Genomic DNA, 24,166 nt, shown 5'->3' with positions numbered 1-24,166 from the left:
TTTTTTCTCTCTTCTCAAGAGGTACACTGTTTCTTCTGCTTCTAGAACACTCCATGGCATTAGCACTGGTTTATTTTGCCCTTTTTTAAGACAGCTGGTTTTCACATCCCTACCAGGTCACAAGCTTGTAGGTACCTAGACCTGCTTCCCTCTGCTTGTCCTGTGATACAGAGCTCCAAGAGCGGGAGATTAGGCCAAGAGGAACGTGGTGATACTTTGTAATTTGTCTTGTTTTCCCTCTGACACACGTGCGCAGGTCGGTGGTCTTACTGATTCTGGTTAAGCTGTTGAGTAATCAGCAAGACTACTCCACCTCCAGACTCCACTTGTGCTTCTGATTTAGGGTCATTTGCTTGGTCCCTTTGGGCCTCAGTTTCTCAGTAGTAAAATGAGAAGAATTGGCTTTGGTGGTATTTTGAGATAGTTTCCAAACTCTAAATGTCATAGGGTTCCAGTTTTTTAGTAGTAGCTAAGTACAGGTAATTGGTACACATTTTTAGTAATTGAACTTTTAAGGAGTTGTTTAACACTGAATTTAACTTACTTTGTCCAGCAGCCTTGTGTAGTGGGTGAAGAAACAGGCCCAGCGTTAACTTGTCAAGGTTATGTGTCTTCTACACAACTGATGGGGAACTTCCTATCTCCTTTTATTTATTTATTTATTTTTAAAGATTTTATTTATCCATTTGACAGACAGAGATTACAAGTAGGCAGAGAGGCAGGCAGAGAGAGGAAGGGAAGCAGGCTCCCTGCTGAGCAGAGAGCCTGACGTGGGGCTCTATCCGAGGACCCTGAGATCATGACCTGAGCCTAAGGCAGAGGCTTAACCCACTGAGCCACCCAGGCGCCCCCTCCTGTCTTCTTTTAAATGGAGTTTGCTTTCAAATTTAATTCCTTGTTTTGTGGGGGAAGAATTTTTTTCTACCCTTCAATATTGTTCTCACTGGACTAAATTAAATTGATGTGAGACAGATTAACAGAAAATAAGGTTTATTTAATCATTTATTTATTTTAAATATTTTATTTATTTATTTGACAGGGAGGGAGAGACAGGGAGAGAGGGAATAGAAGCAGGGGAGTGGGAGAGGGAGGAGCAGATTTCCTGCTGAGCAGGGAGTCCAATGCAGGGCTCAATCCCGGGACCCTGGGATCATGACCTGAGCCGAAGGCAGATGCTCAATGACTGAGCCACCCAGGCACCCCTGGAAAATAAAATTTAATTTTATATGTATGGAAAACCCACACAGACATGATATTCAGAGACAGGTAAAATGAATTATGTATGTCATCCTGAGCTAAAGAGAAGGGTGGATAGGGACCTGGGACTTTCAGAGGGAAGGAAAGCATTTTACAGGAAAATGGAAATGAGTAAATGGTGAACAAGTGTTTCCTGGGCTCATAGAAACAATGTGACACAGAGCAGACTTTGCTAAAACAGGCCTTGCTAGGTCCTCCCTGTCCCCCATACCTAGTTCATATCATAACATAGTTATCTGTGGTGTTAGCTTTTTTCCTGGAGTCTGTCCTCCATCTAAATTCTTTTAGGCAGTAGGCAGAGGGATGTCAAAGTTTATTTCTGAGTCTTTTAGGCCTTGATTGCTTCTAGCTGGCATAACCTGCACCGTGCCTTGGCCCCACATTTGTGATGTTGCCCTAAGGGCTATGTGTCTGTCCCTGGTCAGTGGCCAGAGCATGGCATGCATTGTCTTATGATTCCAATGGGAGGAAATGTCAGCACTGGTTCCTTGGGGATCCTCAGGTTTACCACTCATTTGTTCTCGTTCCAGGGTGCTGTGCCAGGTTCTCTGCCCGTAGCAGCCTCTACATTCACTCCAAGAAACACCTGCAGGACGTGGGTGCTCCGAAGAGCCGTTGCCCAGTGTCCAGCTGTAACAGACTCTTCACCTCCAAGCACAGCATGAAGGCCCATGTGGTCCGGCAGCATAGCCGGCGCCCAGGTCTGCTTGTTTACTTCTCTCTTAGGGCACTGCAGAGATGTGTCTGCTTGACATGTGTTAGAGAAGCTAAAGCGTGTCCTTCCTTCCTTCCTCCGCCCCCTTCAGAAGTTGTCTGGTTAATTTAATCAATTAATTGAGCACAACGAAGTCTTACTGGCCCATAAACCATGGCTGCCAAGCCTAGTGTCATCTTTTGGACTGTCTTCTGCCACTTTTTGCCTCTGACCCTAATCCCTCACCTCTGAAGTGCTTCCCTCCAGGAGCATTCAGTTATTTATTTATTTGTTTATTTATTTTCAGTGTTTTTCTTGGTTGGCTTTTCCTAGCATGTGTCTCCTAAGTCTGTCTCCCTCTGTGACCTTTGTCCTGGATTCTGAGCCTACCCCTCCCTTGTTTCTGTCTTCACCCCTCTCTGTCTGGTTGTGCAGAGTGGTGGTTCACCTTGTGAGCAGGGGGCGGGTCTTGAGGACCTGGGTAGGGGAGAGGGGTGGGGGAACCACAGCAGTAGTCTGGAGCAGGGATTCTGGGCAAACGAAGGCCTGGTCATCTGGCTGCATGGTGACATGGGATGATGGTCTACCTTTCGAACTGCACGCACAGCCCTATGGGCAGACTGTTGAGGGATGTGGGCAGCCATGCACTGCCTCTGCCCTGGAGCTCACAACATCCTGCTCTCTGGGGCGCGGTGGGGTTGCTGCTCCTGGCAGGGGAAGCCCTCGCTAGCCTTAGAGTCATTTGAGTGTGCTGCCTCCCTGCCACCTGTGTGACAGGCAGCAGCAGCCTTGGGGCACAACTGCTTCCCAGCCGTGGGATCTAGGCTAGGGCACAGGTTCTTGAGCTTTGGCTTTTCATCTTTAAAACATGGAAGAGAATTTGTGTAGTGTTCTGAAGGAAACCTCCTTCCTCTGGCTTCTTCCCATCCTGTTATAGATGTGGTCACGTCACTCCTTTGGCTCTAACAGTAATTGCCATTTCACTTGGGATTTAAGAAGCTGCCCTTCTGAACTCTAGGTGTTAATGAGGACTCATATGAGAGGCTGTCACCTCAACTCACAGAGTTTAGTCAGGAGCCGTAGGCTGGTCTTGAGAGGCCCTCAGTGGTCGGGTTGCTACTTCTGTCTCTAGAACTTAGCCGTCGCCCCTCCTGGCTCTGAGCTAGCACTATGGGACACTGTGCACCCGGCCCTCTCATTTGGAACTCAGCAACAGCATCATTCCTTCCACACGAGTGTCCTTAGTCTCTGTCTCCATGTGAGAGCCTCTTAGGGGCTCTGTAGTGCCTGTGTTTCCCAGGCTCTGAATTTATAATGTGCCATTGACTGACTTGGATGTCATTCTTCTCTGCCATGGTCGGGGTGGATAACTAGGTAGTGTCCCAGTGCTAGCCTTGTGAGAAACGGGTGCTTGGGAACCTGCCTTGTTGTGGACTGATGCTGCCAGGGGCTCTGCTAGACCCTGGACGGGTGTTGGAGTTCCCTCACAGTGATCCTGGGGCAGGGGCATTTTCACTGCTCCATTCCTCATGAAGCCGAGGTGGATAGGAGAGGGACTTGTCTGAGGTCCCATATACTGAGAAGTGCTGGAGCGAGGTCATGCTTATAACCTTGGTCAAGATGCTGTATTAATTAATGTTTAATGATTTCTGAATATCCAGGCCTTGCAATAGCAGGTGTCCAGTAGATATCTGTGATTTCAAGGCTAAATAGGAAATTTATGAACAAATTGGTGTCTGTTTGCACTGAGATTATTATTACTAATTTTTTTATCCGTATGAAATTCTCAAGATAGTGAAGGAAATTTTGGGGAGGTTTTGAAAAAGAGACTGTTTTCCATTTTTAATTTCTGAATCTCTGCCATTTTTTAAAGTTGTTTTATTGGTACTGAGATACTTAGTGAAGAAGCAATAATATATCGATACTATTTTTCAGCTTTGAAGTAGTATGACAACTGAAGAAGATAATATTCGGGATTTAGTTATTAATTTATTTTGGAAGGGTCTGTCATGGATTTCTTTCATAGGTTTGCCTTAGAACTATAGTAGGCACTCTTATGTGGTGTCCACCACTAAAAAGTATGAGTTTGGGATTAATTAACAGTTGGTGTAGGAGGAATAGAACCAAAGAACTGAGAGAGCCTTTCCCTCTGGCCAGGCACTGGCATGTTCTAGAAGCTTCAGCTACACATTTCTTGGGAAGGATTAACTTCAGGGCCCTGTTGGGCTCCCTTACCCAAATATTTTATACTCCCATCTTCCTCTTTGCTTGCTGCTTAAAGAGTCCTAGGATTTGGGATGATTGATTGGGTTCACTGGTGTATAAATTTCTGACTTGAATATTCATTGAAATTTTTTAAGATTTTATTTTTAAGTAATTTCTACACCCAACGTGGACTTGAACCCACAGCCCCAACCAAGACGAAGAGTCACGTACTCCACTGACTAAGCTAGGCACTGCTCAGTGAAATTCTGTAAAAGTATGCTAATGCTCACTATTCCTCCAAGGGTAGTCTGACTGTTTGAGTTACTTAATTGAATGACAAGAGAATCAAATATTTGATGAGTAAAATGACCAACAACAGAGGCTAAATGAACAATCAAGACTAAAGAGGGATTTACTAGAATTATTTTTTCTGTGATCATTAAGTGCTGCTTAGGGGCTAGGTGCCAGTGCCTGGTGCTAAAGGGACATTGTTGGTCAGATAGACTCCCTGCCTTCAGGATGATCAAGGAAAGAGTGTTGGAGTTTAGAAATACAGTGGTGGGGAGAAGGAGAGCCTCTTAGGAAATGCTCCAGGGGACACAACTCCAGAGTGCCTGGGGGGCGGATGTCTTAGTTCTCTGTAGTCCGTAGGGTTTGGACCTTGAGCCAGGGCATTTATCCCAGAGCATGCCAGACAGGACAGTTTTTTTACCCACTGATCACCCCCAGATGACTCAAATTTGTTTTGGAATGGCAGCTAGTTGTGGAGTGGGGCATAGATTTTGATGAGACATGAGCTGACACCAGCCGACTCCAAAAATATCCTGGAGCCGGAGTTCAGCTTGTGTCTGACTTCTGAAGATTTGTGGTCTGGGTTAGGTTTTACAGGCTTCCGAAGGCACTTGTTGTGTAGCAGGACGAGCGTAGCATTTGAAGTCGGAAAGACATGGATTCAGTTCTTCCCTCTTTCTGTTACAAGTTGATGTGACTTTAGGAAGTATTATTTAGACTCTCAGGTCATCTTCTGTCTGGAGAAATCCCAGTGAGCTCAAGGATTTGAGGGAGTGTACTTACAATGCCTCATAGGTTATCAAGCAATGCCTTTCTTAAGCCTGTGGCCACCTTCGATGCACCAGGCGACAGGGGCAGGAGGAGTAGATGTTACCTTGATGGCTTGCTTACTGCGTAACGTCTCAGCACGAACAAAACCTCCGAGTCTGCTAAAGTGCATAAGACAACTGGAGTGTTCATTTCTCTTTCAGATCTCTTCCCTCAGCTTGGAGCTTCGAGTTCTCTTACCCATAGCAGTGAACTTGGCAGCCCAGGCCAAAGTGAGCTGAACAACCTAGACCTGGCAGCGCTCTTCTCTGATGCACCCGGTGATGGTGGTGGTGCGGCGGGGGCCTCAGACGAGGCACTGAACTCTGGCATCCTGACTATTGATGTTACTTCTGTGAGCGCCTCACTCGGAGGGAACCTTCCCGCTAATAATAGTTCCTTGGGGCCCATGGACCCACTGGTGTTGGTGGCCCATAGTGACATTCCTCCAAGCCTGGATAGCCCTCTTGTTCTTGGGACAGCAGCCACCGTTCTTCAACAAGGCAGCTTCGGTATGGATGACGTACAGACTGTAAATGCAGGAGCTTTAGGCTGTTTGGTAGCTCTGCCTGTGAAGAACTTGAGTCCGGACCCACAGGCTTTGACCTCAGGTGGTCATTTAGCAGACACCACCTCCACACTGACCTCTCCGAGCCCCCCACCTGGAGACACCGGTGGCCCAGAGCTGCTGGCTCCAATCAAAGTGGAACCGGCCTCGCCTCCCAGCCCCGACACTGTAAGGCAGCAGGAACGGAGCGGAGGGGCGCCCAGGTCGGTGTTCTGCAGCCCTGCGGAAAAGCACAGTCCTCAGAAAGACACGGGGCTCAGTGCGGGGACCGGCAGCTTCTATTTGGTATGAAGTGCTCTATTCAGTCACCACCGCATAACTCGCTTCTCTTACACTCAGTTTTGAGGATGTTCTGGATTAATCGTTCATGTGCAGACATTTCTTACTGGTTTGCGAAAAGACGGAGCCCTGGACTACAAGTCTGGATTCTGGACTCTGATCTTGAGTCTGGAGCTGACTAGGTTTTACGACCTTAAGGAAATCACTTATCCTGTCTGAGCCTTAAGTTCTCATTTATTTCTAAAACGAGGAGGTTTGGCTAGATGATTTCTAAGGTCCTTTTGAGTTCTGTGATTCTGTGATGATGTGTTTCTTTTCTTGGAAAAAAAAAATGGGGTATTTCGTAATGTTGAAATGTTCTGCCTTTGTGCTTTTCATGGAATAACAGGTCCTTAGACTTACTAATGGCCAGAGGAAGAGGAATCGTGACATCAGGTTTAATGGAAACTTTAAAACCATGCAGAAAAATTAAAAAAAAAAAATTAGAATTAACAAGGAATAAAGGGAGTGGTTTGTGAGCTTTTGTTTCTGGAGGGTTTTAAGAGTACTTCTCCAATTTTGAGGCTCGGCAGTTAATATACTTTAATTATATTTATGTCAGTTAATACATTTAATATAATTTAATTTAAAATAATTTAATTAAAGATTCTTGGGGGAGAGTCTGATTATTTCCTCAGTCTCAGATGGGAGTGATCAAATAGGTTTTTTCTTTGTGGCACATGTTAAATTTGATGGTGATATTTATATTCAAAATGTTAAATCTTATTTTACCACAATTTTAAAAAAAAAGTTAAATCCTTTGAATTTGAATTTAGATCATTTGTGAGGGATGTGGTAACCCATCTACCATGAGCCTTTCAGTCTGAGAGAAGCACAGTCTGTCATACCATTTCTGATGGCTCTCACTTGTCGGTGGCCTAGCCATACTTGCCAGCCTTTGCTTAGGTGGCCAGAGCAGTTGCTAAGCCACCCAGGTGACTGGGCCAGAATGGGGAGGTGGCCGAGGCTCAGAGGTCACTGGGGAGGCAGGGCCTGTGTGGAGGGCCTTGATATCTTGGGAAACCATAGTTCCTTGGTGTCACTGCCGTGACACCTTGGTGTCCAGAGCTGTGACTGTGGGTGGAGGCAGGAGGAGCCGCCATGACCTTGATCCTGACTCCTTGTTCATTTTCTCGCTAGCTGTGTGACGTTGGGCTGCCTCGATTCTCTGAGCACAGATGGTGTGTGGTGAATGGGTTACAGGTATGCCACAAGCTGTTGAGGGATGTTCTTTTTCTTTTTGTAGTGATAAGCATTAAGCTGTTTTTCTTATCAAACATTGACAAATTTACAGAAGTGAAGTCCCATTTGAATACTGTTTGGATCCCTCCATAAACTTTCTGAATTCAGTAATGTAGTTCTTGTTTTGGTGTATATAACTTTTGAGTCCGGCACCTGCCACCAGAGCGGCCTCTGTAGTGGGTATATGAAATAGGGTCTTCCTGGGTCTGCCGTACAAGTGTCGTGTGGCATGTTCTGGAAAATGTTGAGAAGTGCTGCAGTTAATTAATCCTGAACCACCAAGGGAAGGCTGCTTGTTTCAGACAGCAGAGAAGTATGTAACTCCTTTTATAACAGTTTCTGTGTAAAGTATTTTAATATGTTTTAGACTTTGGAGGAATAAACTTTGCTTCTCTGGATAATAAAATTATGTATATTGTTCCAACTCTCATTCTGTTTAGTTGTCACTGTAATTGGATGTAACATTTGATTCTCCGTGAACCTTTGCTGGAGATCCTCAAAGATTATTGGACTCAACTCTGTTCAGGAGGCAGACTTAGTACATTTCCATAGTTCTTTGCTACCCTTCCTTTACTATTTGGAACGAGTGACTGACATGCTTTTCTTTGGTCTCAGGAAAGTGGGGGCTCAGCAAGAACTGATTCCCGAGCCATTCAACTAGCCAAGAAAAAAAAGCAGAAAGGAACTGGGAGCAACGCAGGTGAGGCTGTGTGTGCTGGGGGACTGAGGGATCTGAGTCGCCCTGGGCCTTAATTAAGGACAGAAGAAACAGGCAGAATAGGTGTTTCTGTGTTCTTTGTGTTACTTTTATGTTCAAAATGCCCTTTATCAATTCCTTAGTTTTATGTGAACCTAAGAAAAAATTATCCATTAAGAAAAAATTATCAGCAAAATTTCCAGCATCAGTATGGACATGTTTTATTTATCTAAAAAAGACTGTGCAAAAGTTAGTGGTCGCAGACTCCAGTGTCTGCTGCCTACCAGGCTGCTAGGACAAAGAATAGACTGGCCAGGGGTCAGAAGAGCAGAGGTGTGAACCTGAAACTAACTGGCCACTGCCCCTTACCTTGGCACTGGGAAGAGCCTGGGGACAAGACTGCAGCTGTCCCAGTAGCTGGGTTCCAGGAGCCAGCCCCTGGCTGGCACATGGCATTGTGGATACCTAGTTCTGAGTTCTGTTGAAATCTTGTCATTTTAAAATGTCAACAGTTTTTTTGGAATTAAAACAAACAAACAAACAAAAAAAACCAGTGGACCAAACCAGACCTGCTGGTTTGTGGCTTCAAGTATTTATCCAGAAGGTGGGATAGTGGGATGTGATGCTTAAAGAAACTATGGCAATCTTTTGTAAAGGTAATAGTGATTTCTTCTAATATCATTTTCTGCATATTTCATGTGTCTCTTTACCTAAAATTTGTTTGAAGAGTATCAAAGGGTAGGGTGCCTGGTTGACTCAGTTGGTTAGGTGTTTTAACTCTTGGTTTTGGCTCGGCTCCTGAACTCATGGGTCACCGGTGGGATAGAGCCCTGAGTCTGTCTCTGCAATCAGCAGTGAGTCTGCTGGAGATTCTCTCTCTCCCTCTCTGTCCCTCCTTTCACAAACGCATGTGTGTGCTTACTTGCACACGCTCTCTCTGAAATAATAAATGTTTTTTAAAAAAGAATAGTGATTTCTATAATCAGAGAAAATGTACAGTGAATTATACAACAATGAATTATACAATGTAGGGTTAGCGATTCAGTTTTATGTCTTTCTGTTTGTAATAGCATGGCTTCTTTCACTCCCTATTTTCTGTTAATTAGTTGTCTTTAAGCAGATACTGTCCTATAATGGATGTCATTCATGTCCGTGTTCATGGTGACTGGGGAAGGGTTCAGGGCAGTTCAGGAAGTATCCAGATGGCACTTGGAGAGATAATAAAAGAAGGTGTGGGTGGGGGGGAGAGGAGATAGGTAGAGTGAAAGAATTCAGCACAGTCCGTGCTACAAATTCCGTGAAGGGAGCCAACTGTCTTTAGCCTGATAGGTAATCTCCATTTGAAGGAAGAGGAACACTGAGCATTCAGGGATACAGTGTGTGTCGCATTGATTGCATTGCTTTGGGATCATCTATAGAGGGGGTTTTATTTATTTTTAATTGTTTTTATAAATATTTCAGTATTTTCTTTTAATAAGAAGGTCACTTAAAAAGCATAGTGATATGTTATTATCACTTCTTTAAAAAATAATAGTATTTCCTTCATATCTAGCAAGTGTTCAAATTTTCAGTTGTTTCAAATGCTGTAAATGTTTCTTGTAATTGTCTGCTTAAATCAGAATACAAGTAAGTCTCCTCTTACTCTCGGTTGGTGTGTTTCTTCAGTGTCTTTAACATGTATAGGTCTCTCCATTTCTCGCCCATGTATTTGTGGAAGAAACCGGGTGGCTTGTCCTGTCAAGTTGGCCAGTCTAGATTTGGCTGATGGCATCCCTTTTAGTTTAACAGGTTCCTCTGTCATCTGGGGTTCCTGTAAATCAGCATCTAGAGGCTTGATCTGATGGGTCAGCCATTGGGGGTTGATGAAAGTCATTTGCCAGTGGTGGGATGCTCTTCCAGCGGTCCGTGACACCTGGTGGTCGGTCTGTCCTGTGTTGTTAGCAGCCACTGATGACCATGACTGGATTTATTAATTCCTGAGGATTTGCAGAAGATACTTCTCATTTCATTACTAGCTAGGATTCTGTAAAGAGCAGCTTCTCATCTCTTCTTTACCTGGAGGTACAGTCATACTGGAATGTCAGGATAAATGTCTGAGCCTTTTTCTTCATCAGTTTTCAAAGTAATGAACTGGTTTCTTTGCATCCTCCAATGGTGGTCAGAGTACTTTTATACACTCGTTGATTTAAACATTTTATAGACTTTTTTAAGGGGAAATAATCTCCAACCTCTAAATGTTTACATAGTAGAGTTTTCTTGTATTTATGAGGGCTTACATCTTTGCCCCCCACATATTTTCTTGAAAAGCCCTCGTGAAGTCTTGTCATCAGCCAAGAGATAGAGAAATGATCCCTTTTCCAGAATCTTTGGGGCCAACTCTATTTCCCCCTCACCCCTTGTCATTTTATTTTACTAGAATCTCAGACTTGCAGAAAAAAATGATTCCCTGGCTGGCCATACTCTATGAATATTGTCACTCACTCATGTTTTCCAGCTGTAGAACCCCTTACCCAGCCTCCCCTCATATTACCATCTCCCATAGTCATAGTGTGTTTACCCAAGCTAAGGAGTGATCACCACCACAGTCCCAGGGAGCGGACTGCAGACTCTATCTGAGTTTGACCGGCACCCCACTGCTGATCCTGTCGGGGGTCCCAAGCTGCACTTGGTTGTCACAAGTCCTTAGTCTCCCGCAGTCTGGGTCAGTTCCTCAGCCTTCCTCGCCCTTCATGATACATTTGAAGAGTGCTGGTCCCTTACTCTGTTTGGGCCTGATGCTTTTTTCATTAGGCTGAGGTGATGGAGCCTGAAGTGAGGTACCCATTGCACTGTGTCGTATTGGGGTCCATGCAATAAACGTATTACAGCTGATACTAACCATTATCACCGGGTTAAGGTGTTGTCTGCCAGGTTTGTCCATCATGAAGTTACTATTTTTTCCTTTTACAGTGAATAAATATTTATTTTGAGGTCGATACTTTGAGATGGTATGCAAATCTCAGGGATCTGCAAGATGACCCTGAACTTCTACAAGTTCCAGGGTCTCTGAGACCACTCTCAGGTTCACTAATTCTTGAGAAGGGCTCAGAACTCACAGTTAGCGATTACTGGAGTGAAAGGATTTAGAATTAAGTCAGCCAAGGGAAGAGGAGAGGCATAGGGCAGGTTCCAGGTGAGATCCTAGTGTGAAGCTTCCCACCGGCCTCTCCCTGGAGTTTTATTGCCAGCTAGGGGAGCTCACCTCAGCCTTCATGTCCAGACATTTATCAGGTCTCAGTTGCACAGATGGATGCCTGTCCGTGCGGCTGACTTGGTCTACAGCCCCTCTGAAGGTCGAGCAGACACTGTGACCCAAGACCTACATTCTAAGTCACACTGTTAGACTATCTGGAGTAGCTGAGAGCTCCCAGGTAAACAGACACACTTCCCAGGCAGGACCTTCCAAGGACCTTGGTGATTTCTTCTCAGGAGCCAGGGGCAAAGGCCAGACGTGACCTTGGGCAAAGTTAATCTGCCCATGTACATGTGCAAATATCCCTTTTCTCTTTAAACCTCCCATCAATTCAGGGCTTAAGGGTAGATTTTGTTACAGTGATGTTCTAGTGGTGATCCCCCCTACTTATTCTTGTGCATTCATTAGACAACTTCTGTAAGGAAAAGCTGTCTCTTGTAACTCATTTATTTATTCCTTTCTGTCAGTATGGACTCAAAGGTATTTTTCCTTTAGGCTATTATAAGGAATATTAGACTATAGTCAGTATTACCAGTGTTTATTTTGCTGTTCAGATTGTTCCAGCTTTGGCCACTGGGCGCTCTTTCGGTTGGATTCTTGTGCCATGGTGTTTTAGGGGGCATTTCCCTACCTTCTGGCACCATCCATCTGTGTGTTCCCTGCCCCAGCCCAGGATTCAGTCACTTCCCCAAGGAGTGCTATTCCTTTTATTAGAAAAAGGTTAGAAACCAAGATCTGGTCGCTCTGTGTGGCTGTTGCTCATTGCTATCCAGCTGTCATTGTGTCTAGGCCCTCACAGCAGACAGTGCTAGGAAATAATCTTCATGTCCATTAGCATGCTGGCTGTGTTTTTAATTCAGAATATTTTACGTTTTAGAACGGTAATAAAGTACATATATTCTATATTTCTTAACATGCCCAGTTACTGCATCAGCACTTTTCAGTTAAATATATTCGTTTAATAAGAGTTCAGGTCAGGTGTTGGCCGGTGATTATTTTTGGCACCAAATTTAGGAGGGGAAATGTAGGTTTGGGAGCTTTTTGGTTTTCAGGATTAAAGGATTTATTTGTGTAATAAGGCTAAGAACAGAGAAGTTGCAGGGAAACAGGACTTAGTGGAATTGAGACACTTAAACATGGTTGGGATTTTATTGTCGCTGTAGTTAAGTGCAGAGCCTTAGAAAACGTGCAGTCTGAATGATTTGAAAAATAAAGGTAAAATGTCTAAAATTCAAGATTATTCCTGTTGGGTTGCTGTTGCGTATAGAAAATAAAATTGTGCTAGTTTCTTTATCTTTAGTATTGTGGCTTTCCCTGCCCCAAATAAACCAAGAATATTTTCTCAACATAAGAAGTAAAGAGAAACTTTCTTTCTCGAATCTGATAGGGAAACAAACTTTTTTTTTTAATGTAACCGGCTTCGGGACTATGACTAGATGTGCACCTTTCTTGTCTCTGAGGACTGGGCAAGGAGGGCACAGGTGGGACTGGTAGGAAGACACAGGAAACAGCAAATCCTGCCGACCGCCCTTTTTCTTGACCAAGTGAAAAAGGGAAATCCCAATTCTGCGTTGTCTAGAAGAGACACACTCTGGAAGGAAATATTTAGGAAGGTTAAAATTTAAGACCAGATAAAACAAAAAATAGGGGTCAATAGTAATGTTAGAGATGTGGAATTCAAAGGAAACAATTGGGGCAGAGAAGGTTTTCCCTATTTTGGGATGCTGTTCACATGTAATCAACAGCAAGACTAAGATTTGTGACCAGGCATGTGAGTATTTATATGAAAACTTGTAATATCAAATAGGATAAAGTAAAAACTGGTGGAAATCTATAATTAGATAAATGAAAACCTAGCAATATTGGAAGTGGGTAATTAAACTCATTAGCAGATCAAGCACAAAAAAATACAGATATGAAGGATGTTTACAGTGGGATTAATAAAATTTAACAAGCTGTACTCCATAACCATGGGATATTTATCAAAATTAAACTGAATAAACTAGGCCATTAGGAAAACTGTAACAAAGTGTTAAAGGGGAAAAACCCAACCTGACAGTACATGTTTTTACTATAACGTGATAAAATAGAAAGTAAAAATTCGGGGCACCTGGGTGGCTCAGTCGGTTAAGCAGTTTGCCTTCAGCTCAGGTCATGATCCCAGGGTCCTGAGATGGAGCCCCGCATCGGGCTCCCTGCTCAGCAGAGAGCCTGCTTCTCCCTTCCCCGGCTCTTGTGCTCTTGTCCTCCCACTGGCTCTCCCTCCCTCTCAAATAAATAAAATCTTAAAAAAAAAAAAAAAAGTAAAAATTACTTGGAAAACAAAAGAACCTACTAAACTCTAAGTAAAGAAATAAAAGCTGATTACAGATAGTTACAGAAAAACTGGCTCACCGTCCAGTTATGGAGTGTGAATTGAGCAAGCAGCCTCCTTGCTTTCTCCTTTGTAAAATGGTTAATAAAAGCACCTATTTAGGATTCTTGGGGGGGTTAAATGAGATAATACAGGTGAGATGCCTAAAAGCAGTCAGTGTCAGCTTCTCCTTGTTAGGTATGCAGGCAGGGGACGTCACCAGAGCCAGAGGCGCGTTTATGACCCGAGTGCCTGCCTGTTAAAATGCTCAAAAGGAAGCTAAGAGGAATAGCTATTATTTCAGGATGGAAAAAGAACAAACCTGAAGGGAGTCAGATCCAGATTTTGACACTTGAGTGTGCAACCTATTCATGATTTAAGAACGTTCTGTGTGGGCCAAACAAAACATCCTTCAGTGGATATAGCCCCTTCCCTGTTAGTGTCTACCTCCGTCTGAGTGGTTTTACCGAGAGAGAAGAGAAAGCGTAGGTGAATTCCACTGATCCAATGGAGAGTCAGTATCATGCAAACCACATGGTAATACATTGGAGTACTTGCAGTAGAATGCACGATTTAAAAAAAAATAAAAATCAACCATTATTCAGAAATAAAAGTATAAGCAGTTCAGCAACCCCCGGATGAAGTTAGTATTTCAGAGGCTCATGCTTACCTGCTGGCTATACAGACAGATTCTACTCTTCTGTGGAATATGTACATTAAATGGTATTCTGGGCTGTGTAGAAAAGAGGAAACTCCCTGTGATCTTGACACCAAAGCCTGACAGAGATACCCTCCCAAAGGAGAGCTGTAGATTGATGACTTACAAAAATACACTTAGGATTTGGCAAAATATTTTAATATTCTGACCAAGTGGGGTTTAGTCCTATAGCTTGCGAGTGATTAATGTAGGAAGTCTGGTATTTGGGTTATGTTATTTTCTCAGTAGATTATGTATTTATTGAAAAAATTGGTATCCATTATTGATAGAATTAGGAATGCAATAAAGATTCCGTAGCCCAAACTAAGAGCCAACATCATAACTCACTGGTGGCTTACCAAAGGCATTCTGCATGCGTGCCGGAATTGCTTTTATTATCATGGTTAACCCTTGACAGTTAATGTTGCTCTGGATGTTCTTGCCATTGAAATCAAGAAAAATAGGAGCTCGTAGGGAAGAGACAGTGACTTAAGAGATGATTTGACCACTTATTGGAAGACCCCATAGAATCAAGTGAAAACTGCTTAGAACTTCAAAGACATCGAAGTGACCACTTATAAACATATAACCATTGGCAGTGTCCTGTGTGGCAGCAGTAGCTAGTTAGGAAATGCAGCAGAGAGAACAGCTCATGTGCAGTAGCAACAAAAATTCTAGAACAATTAGGGGGAGATTTCATAAGTGGGCAGGACATAAAGGAAGAGAGGAGACGACAAAACTTGGGACTGAGAGAAGAGACAATGCTTCCAGATGTCCTGACTCCCGCTTTGATACATGTCCCCCACGGAGTGCCATGCAGGGAGACCACTGCTTGCATTCTGATGTGGGAGCTGGGGTGGGGGTCGGGGGAGCTTTGGATAAACAAAAACAGTAAATCAAATGGTAAATGTGACTACAACAAGGAACAGGTATGTGTTCCTTTGCGGTTTATAGTAGGGTAGAGAGAGGCCTCAACAGAGGAGGAGACCCTTGACAAAGGTGAGAAAGGAGCCATGAGGATGGATCTGGGCAAAGTCCCTGTGAGCCTGAGGCTGGAAAGTGCTCTCAGTAGAAAGATCTTTGTTGTCCAAGGTTGGAGGCCCAGGGGGTCCTTTTCTGAAGTGGTCAGAGAGCTGGTGGGAGGCTGGGCTGTTGAGGGCCGCTCAGGAACTGTTGGAACTTTGGCTTTCACTCCGAGTCCGATGGGGAGACATAGGGACATAATTAGAAAAGTGACATGGTCTTTTGAAAAGGATCATTCCAGCTGCTCTTCTGAAAATAAACCGTAAGGGGCAAGGACTGCAGGTAGGGGGTTCCTTGTAGTCCCCAGCAGGAAATGACCATGGCCGTGGGCAGATGGTGGCTTCCAGTGGGAAGAGGTGGGTAAATCCTCCTCTGTCTTAAAGACGGGTCCAGCAAGATTTGCGGACAGCTCTGGGGTTTGGGGGAGGAAGAAGTCATTATTGCAGACATGCTAACTCTTCCCACAGTATTTCATGCAATTCCATTTGAAATTCCGAGGACGCTTGTGTGGGAACCTACAGTCAGGGATTCCTGAGGACACATGGAAAATGAGCCTGGAGGCGTTGCTCTGGGTTTGGGGGGACATCTCACAGGCGTCAACCACTGAAGCTGTGACAGGGCTGTGATCCGTAGGCCAGGACACAGGGACGCACATTGATCGATCGTCCTAAGACCGACACTCTTGTGTGTGTCAAGGTGGCTTCTGTTATTGGCAAATGAGTAATGGCCTTTTGGGAGAAAGAGACTAAAATTCCATACAGGATAAAGAAAGAAGACAAGAGGTTTCAGGTTTTTTAAAAGCATGGAAAGCTGTCTGGATAGCCCACACTTGCTTTGCCCTTATGTGTGTGCTTTACATGATTTAGCTTGTGTATCTTCACAGTAGCTCCCTAAGGTAGAGACTTAATTACCAGCCTGTTCTACAGCTGGGCCGCCAGAGCCGCTCCCCCAGTGTGCTCACTGCTCAGAGGGTACGGATGCCCAGAGCAGAGCAGAGGCCCAGGCCTTGGAGATGGGTGGACGCTGAAAGGTTTTAAATGAGTGTACACAGCATGAAGTAAGAGGAAAGGTGGGGACGGGACATGAGTAGGCACTGTGCAGAAGGCGGCCAACAAATGAGGAAGCAGAGGGGATGTGCTTGGTGCTCAGAGGCAAGGAAACCCAGAGCCCACAGGGGTGCACGTGGAACATGGGGATGCAGTGTGACATTTCTGGATGGTCACTTGATACTGTTTGCAAGAGCCAGAAGATTCACGTAATGTCCAGTCGTGAAATGACTGTGTTGTAACTTATCTCAAGGAAATATCCAGGGATCTACGTCAACGGACGTGTGCCAGCTGCTGCCCAGTGCTGAGCTGTGTATTACTAAATACCGCTCGTGTCTGCCAGGAAAGCGCCACACTTGGTGCATATTTTTGGTAAGTTCGTGTTCATAAGAAAAGCTGGGTGTGTTGTCGGTAGACACGTTTGTTTTTGTATTTGCACAGAAACAAAAATGGTAGAACACATACCCTTGCAGGGTTAGTAGTTTTTTTCTGAGTGATAAGATTGAGTTTTTAAATCATTTTTCATCATTTTCATTTTCTATATTTGAAAACACATGAACTACATAGTTAGAAAATAAATATTAACCACCCCCATCTAAGTAGTGGGAACCAGAACATTGGTCCCCTCTGTCCCACCCTGGGGTGGAGTGTACCAGTGGAGGTTTTTGGGTTGCACCTGAGGCACTTGGGTGGGCTCTCCAGCTGCTTCCCCTGTAAACTGAGACAGAATAGTCTGCAATTGGTTTCCCTGCCCAGAAAGGGATGATGAGAGCAGCAGGGAGCGGGCAGAGGGGCCAGGCAGCATGAGGCAGGGCCCCTCTGTGGCTCCTGTAGGCTCGCCAGCTTGTCCAGCACGGGAAGGTGGGCATGCGGATGGAGGGGGAGCTGATAGACCTGCTTGGTGCCTCTGGTCAGTCTATGCCACGTGAATGTTTGAATAATTGGGTTGGATTGAGCCATGAAATTAAGTCAGTGATCTATTTTTTATAGTATATATACATATATATTTAAAAAAATGTTTTTCTCACATTAAAGCAAAAATTTGGGGGCCTGTATCACCAGGCTCCTCCCATTTCTTCCTGTTGCTGCCGTGCTGAGAGCAGAAGGGCCACACTGAGGGAGACAGGATTCGGAAGGCCCCCACGCAGGCTGTCCGTTAATTGGGGAGCGGTGGCAATTGTAACTCTTTTTCTAGAAGAGAATTCTGGGAACGTTCACACAGGCACTCCTGAAAGACTGGATTGTGAACTCGAGTGTCATGAAGCTCCCTGGTTGGTGGATGGGGAGTCTGGACTGCAGCCAGAGAAAGCCCCCTCTGATGTATGGGAAAGTGTGTGTCTGAATCTCTCAGGGCTTTCTCATTCCCTGTGGACTCCGTTTAGGCACCCTGGAGGACAGATGGGGCCTGTGACGGCATGCAAAGTGGCTTGCAGGCCGTGGGGAGGCCGTCTGGTCTGGTCTTTGCTTTGAGGTACCGGATGATTTGCTCTGGCTGTCTGTGGTGGTTCCCTCTGCACCGCTGGCCTTCACCTGGCCAGGCTTAGACCCTGCAGGCTAGGGTTAGTACAGCACGGTTGCCTTGAGCAGCTCTTTGTGGAGTGAGTCTCCTGGCGGTGCACTTGTGGCCAGGGCCACAGCCATCTCTGGTCATTGTTCCCATAGGGCTGAGGGTCCGTGTGGTCCCTGGACTGGAGCTGTGGTTTTGAGGGCTGGCATAGCCAGAGATCTCCTGAAGCAGGATACAGGGGCGTGGTGGCAGCCATCTTCCTGTTGCGCTGGTGGGGAAATGTGGCCTCCTATCCCTGAATCGGCTGTGAGTTGAGGTTTCCTGCACTGGGACAGTGAGCAGGTGATACTCATTTTCTCAGTCCTGGTCCTCTAGGCCCGCCCTTTACTGACGAGCAGCGGTCACTTTGGTTTCTGTTAGCTGTGTGCCTGCCCTGTGCTGTTCCCTGCTGGAGTGCATGTCTCGCTTCCTTTCTGTCTCCCTGGTAGATAACTGTTTCCCTGTAGGTCCTCCCGTCTCGCTGCGAGGGGATCATGGAAGCCTACTGAGGCCCTCCCTGGCAGGTCCCTAACCCCGGTAAGGAGGAGGCCTTTGTTCGAGAAAGATGTGATTGGCTTGGCCACGCATTTGAGAGTTCTGCTGCCACGTGAGGTGATTTGTGGGGACAGTGCCAGGTGGCAGTGTCAGAGTACCAACTCAGGAGTCCGGAGTGCAGTTGAGGTCTGCTCGTGCAGTCTCAGTGGCCTTGGGCAAGAGTCTGCCCTCTGGCTGGCTGCAGCAACATCCTCTGTTACTGGAGGTGGTACAGGACCCACCTTCCTAGGTGGTCATGAGGATTACATTCGAGGATTCTTGTAAAACAGCCCAGTGCTGATTGGAGGACCCAGTGCTTCGTTGAATTCCATGTAGGTTTCGCTCATCACAACACATACTTCTGTACCTTCAGTTAGCCTCCCTTTGGAGCAGAATAAGAAAACAATGGCAGGGCTTTGTGTCTATGTGGTTTCGGGCCCCTAGCTCTTACAGTTCAGCTGACAGAGGTGGCAATCGTGCCCTGGGAGCCCCGGCCTGCTCTCCTTGGCCTGATGTATGTGCTTTGGTTGTCCTGAACTATGGATGGCACCTGGGGATGTACTCTGTCCCATAGCCTGTCCCCCTGGGAGCTCCTATACAGCCTTTTTCGGTGAAGTCTGAGTCACCCTTCCCGACTTGCTGGTTTGACCTTCACAGCCTCAGGAACTGTCTTTCCTAGGCTCCCAGCCAGGGCTGGCCAGCGGGAGCACTGGCAGGAGATTAGGTGGAGGGAGGAAGGGGGAACCAGGACCTTGCTCTCGTTCACTTTAGTGGGAGTTTTATGACCATGGCTATATCTCCCCTGGGGTCTCAGTTCTTGCTGGGCAGCCCCTGACATAGTTCTGGTTTGTGTGCACTGTCCCTCTTCTGGATTTTGGGGGTGGTGGTGTCTATGGGCCATACTGACAAGGGTGTTTGCCCCTTAGCGCACCGTCACTGGTATACATGTCGGCATGACATCCCTCTTGGTGCAGTACCTTGAGTATTCCTGGGGCCCTGACGGGACCCTGACGGATCCCCTAACGTGAGCAGCTTCTCCAGGGCCGTGGCTGCATTATGGCTGCAGTGTTACCCAACCTCTCCAAGGCCTCCTGCCAGCACCGGCCCCTTCTGTTCGCGGGATGCTGTTGGGCTTCATCCTCGAGTGTGGGCTGCAGGCCCGTCTCTGTGTCCCTGGGAAACAGCTGTACTTAGGACACAGGTAAGGCTCACCATTTCTAGTCCTGTACCCAGTGGAGTAAAGAGTCAGTCAATATTTGTTGAAAGAATGATAAAGCGTGAAGAGACGGCTAATCACCGGACACATGTCAAGTAGCAGCCCTTCAGTAAGCACACCCCTTGCTGCACCTGACAGACGTGTGGCATTCATTCAAGCTAACTGTACACCCAGCGTGGTTCTCACCGCAAGCCTGTGAGATGCAGGTGCTCATACCCCATTGTCTGGGGGAGGAACCCAAGGCACAGAGAATGCAGTTGATGGGGGCTGCACAGCTGATGGGTGACTGCGCTGGGGGTAGAAGCCCAGGCTGACCGGCTCTAGAGCCTTCAACCAGCCTGTGAGCTGTACGACACACAAGAACAGCGTGTCTCCCCTTCAGCGAGTGAAACGGATGTGGAACTCCCGGGTAAAATACTAGCACCTGGATTCCGGATGATTAGGGCTGGTCCAGGGTTGCAGGTGGGCCAAGGTTAAGCAGCTGTCAATGTAATTTGCCACATCAGGAAGCTGGAGGAGAACCCTGCTATCTTCACTGAACAAGGCAGCTGAGAAAATTAATCATCGCTGATTTTTAAAAATCATAAACCTTAACTAGGAACTAAAAAAGATTTCCGTAATAATAGAGAGCAAGTTAGAATAGCAGTCAACATTATTTTCAGTGAGGTGATGTGTTCCCATTATAATCGGAAGAGGCAGCAAAGCCGACACGTCAACAGGATTGGACATTTTTATGGAAGCTTTAGAGAAAAACCAATAAATAGGAAGATGTGATTACCTATCAATGATGATTATTGGGCTTAGAAAACCCAAGGGGATAGACTCAATTAGCTAATTGTACAAAAAGTGTTTGCATATATCACAGGAATAGCTTTTCAATTTTTGGAAAAACAGTAATGAAAAATAGATCTCACTCATAATGGCAATAAAAGTACTGAAGTATCTCAGTTTCACCAGTGACATATAGGCTGGGCTTGGATAAGGCCCTATCCACAGCTTATTATATACTTGGATGGAGCACTCTGTTCTGTTAATTTACATCTTTTATTCAGTTCCTTTAAAATCCCAAAGGAACTTTTTAAAAGAAAAAAACCACCTGTCCATTTTAAGTTCATCTGGAAGGATAGCTTCATTAAAATCTCCATGCATACTTCAAAAAAGAGAGGGCATGGGTCAGGGAGACCACTGCGCTGGTGACGCAGGCCTGCTGAGGAGTGTTGGAGATGAAAGTGGGCCGGTGCTCTGGCGGGGAGCAGGCCATCTAGGCGGCTGGGGACAGCCGGAGCAGAGGCACGCGGGCCAGTAAGCGAAGGCTGCACAGCCCATCAGTGGTTCTGGTAACGTGGGTTTACTCTTCGGGAAAAGTAATGGTGATTTCATACACGCTTTCTCCCCCCACCGTAGTTCCACCACCCAGGGGAAACCGCTTCCGGCATTTCGATGTTGAACATTTTCCCATGTGTATAAACTACACCTGTTACTTTTTTTAAAGAAATGATATACATATATTTTTATCTGCTTTTTGCTTTTAAACATGACTATTTTTCCATGTGAATAAATACATGTTTGTGGTTTATTCTTTACTAGCCGTGTAGGATGGACCACTTCAGGAACTATGAAGGGGTTAGGCTCCAGTGCCCTCCACCATCCAGGATACATAATGGGGCCAGCCTCCCATCCCTAGGAGAACCGGGGAATAGTTACTGAAACAGGTCACTGCGCTCTCTGGTTCAGTGAGGATCCCCAGCAGAGCCCAAGGTTATCAGGCCCCTCCTGCACACCTGGTGGCGGGAGCAAGTGAGCCATTGGAGCCCGCAGTATGCAGGATAGAGAGCTGACCATACTCAGTGCAGAGCCCTCCTGGGGTGAGGAGGCCACATGCTTGGGGTGGTACTGGATTCTGTAGCTGTCAGCCTAGGGGCGACTTCGGGAGGTGTGCCGGCAGAGCCCTTCGCCTGAGCCCTCACCTAATTCTGGTCATGGTCGTGCTGCAGCGCGGTGCACCGGTGAGTTGGGGACTCGGGGCACGCAGTGGTGTACTCCAGCTCGCTTGGCTATTTCACGCCCAAATAGGGTTGTCTTTTAGGTCTCCTTAGCCAGAAGCTGACTTGCTGGTTGGCTTTATCCTTCTGTCCTCTCCCTGCTCTTTCAGGCTATCGAGCACAATCCAGTGTTTCAGGTAAATGTTGAGATTACTGAAGCAAAACTCAGTTCATTTGAAGATGACTTGCCCTCTAAGGTTTTTTGGATTTCTACCTCGAGAAAGAAGTTTTTTATGTTTCTGGACATTGGTCTGTAGGTTAAGTTGGTCACGTTACATGCAGTGCCGTGACATCTTTTACTAGTGAGGACGGCTGCATGGCCATTGTAGGGTCCTGTGTAGAGGCTGTGTGTCAGCTTTAAGCCCTCCGGCATCCATGGCTCGGTGGGCTTGTGTAGCCAACTCTGGAAGGGTGTGATTTTCAGACATTGTATGCGGTGATGGCACACTGTCGGATGGTACAATGTACCGTCTGGGGTCACGTAACCCAGCACCCTGCCCCAGTGGTGCCAGCAGGTCAGCAAGGTGTTTTTTCTCCGGAGCAGGAAGTCTGGAGGCCAGGTGCAGGGCGCTCAGCGCATCAGCTCTCGTTCCCCTCTCCTGGCCCTGCCTTCTCCCTTCGCAGCTTTCTCAGGGCGCCAGTGGGCAGTGCTCAGCCTGAGCTCTGAGACCTTGGGTGCACCAGAAGACTTTGAAGGGGGAGGCGAGCATGGCTAGTCTGAAGGGAATCTGCTTTCCCGTAGCTGTCTTCCGTTCGTAACAGAGATCGTGCATTTGGGCCCAGAACTTCTGCAGGCTCTCCTGTCCACCTTTCCTTCACGACAGTGAGTCCTTCCCCACCACCAAGCTCTCTGTGGTGCAGCACCCCCGGGGGCGCATGTAAACGCAGTCTTCCAGAGCCCCAGACCCAGGACACTTCAGAGTGCTGACTTCAGGGAGGCGCCTTGTATGGATCTGTTCATGCAGGCATCAAGACCGCCTCGGGGCTCTGTGGCCAGCTTGGCCTCCCTCATGCACTGGTTTTCCTAGGCAGGCATGTTGAGATGTTCTGAGGTGAGATACAGCATAGGGGGGCCCTGGGGCGGGGTCAGCCCTTACCTTTCCCACCCTTCTGCTCTCGTCCTAGCAGCAGCTGCTTTTACGGGGAGTCCCATGAAAGCAGCGGTATATGTAAGCCCGAGCAGTTCCTTTTAGCTCTGGGAACATTTCATCACCAGGAGGAGTTGTTAACCGCAGAAGGTCCCAAAGCACCTGTGGTTAGGGGCAATGATTCTCAGTGGAACTGTGGCATCTGCAGGAGTAACCAGAGTGTCAGGTGCCAGACGAAGGGACAGGCTGTAAAGAGAACATGATGACACGTGTGCTTATACAGTAATTAGCTAATACAGTTTAGCCTGTGATGTGTCACCAAGTGTTCTAGGTGCAGTCTGTCTTACTTCCTGTTACCAAACTACTGCCTCTTACATCCCTTTAAAAAACACAGTTATGTTCCTGTCACTGACTCGTTTTTCAGCAGTGTATACTGTTTGTGATGGAAGCCTGTAACGCTGATGTACAGCAAAATTAAGTGGGGTCTATTTCTGATGTTCATGTGGTTTTTACCTAATTTCCCCATCGTTTGCGTAGCATACATGCTAGCACACAGCTAGTAAAGGGACACAAGGCTTTGATCATTCTTCTTGCTTCATAGGTAATGCAGAGTATGAGCTACACAGCTTTCATTGAATCCTTATAACACAGACGAGAAATGGCTCAGAATGACCTGGTTTTTAATCTTACAAAGCTCAGTAATAAGCATTAATATACATATTTAAATCTTGCTTTTAAAAGTAGCTTAAAATGATGCATCACTTGATGCTTTCCTTTGTTGATTTCATAGTGGGTTTCATAATATCCCTTGAACCATGTTTCAGTGTGTTTATTTGAACTGAAAAATGGAATTGGACCTTTCAGGGGAAAGGAGCACTGTCCTGACAGCGTGGACTCTGAGGCCCGTTCCTCCTTTAGCTGCAGCTGCAGAGTGCTGCGATTGTGATGAAATGATATTTAAAGCACACGAGCAGTGTATTTAAAATACTTTTTTATTTGCCAAAAGGCATCTGAGTCTAGCAATGAGTAGTACTGATCCCCAGCCCCATGAGCCTCCTGGGAAACAGGCAGTCACGCTGTTCTCTCTGCGTTCTAAGCTTTCGATACTCTGTCACCGTCAGAGTTTCTAATAGGTTTGGTTATTCTGGTTGGGCTTGTGTTATTAATAATTGCAATGGTAACTTGATTTTTCACATGAAGATTTCAACTCCTAGAATGTATATTTAAGTTTTTGTTAAAACTAGAATTTTAATTTACATACATGTTTTTATCACAGGGAAGATGCTAGGGGATAAAAGACTTCAAAGCCC

General features: G+C 46.0%; 1 protein-coding gene across 2 annotated transcripts in view; it reads left to right on the top strand.

The window, feature by feature from the left end:
• Window positions 1-24,166, top strand: part of ZXDC (ZXD family zinc finger C) — a gene marked incomplete at its 5' end in the record, with an annotated part of 38,650 nt that overhangs the window by 7,521 nt on the left and 6,963 nt on the right. Inside the window, 4 exons of one of the 2 annotated variants that reach the window (XM_080801164.1) lie at window positions 1,788-1,958; window positions 5,419-6,107; window positions 7,281-7,343; window positions 7,998-8,082. In XM_080801164.1, coding sequence (XP_080657290.1) covers window positions 1,788-1,958; window positions 5,419-6,107; window positions 7,281-7,343; window positions 7,998-8,082 — 1,008 coding nt within the window. The remainder of the gene's footprint in view (window positions 1-1,787; window positions 1,959-5,418; window positions 6,108-7,280; window positions 7,344-7,997; window positions 8,083-24,166) is intronic. The other variant, XM_080801163.1, reaches the window with a different exon arrangement.

The sequence above is a fragment of the Martes martes genome (assembly GCF_963455335.1).
Source record: "Martes martes genome assembly, chromosome: 1".
NCBI lineage: Eukaryota > Metazoa > Chordata > Mammalia > Carnivora > Mustelidae > Martes > Martes martes.
This window is presented reverse-complemented; position numbering and strand designations above follow the sequence as displayed.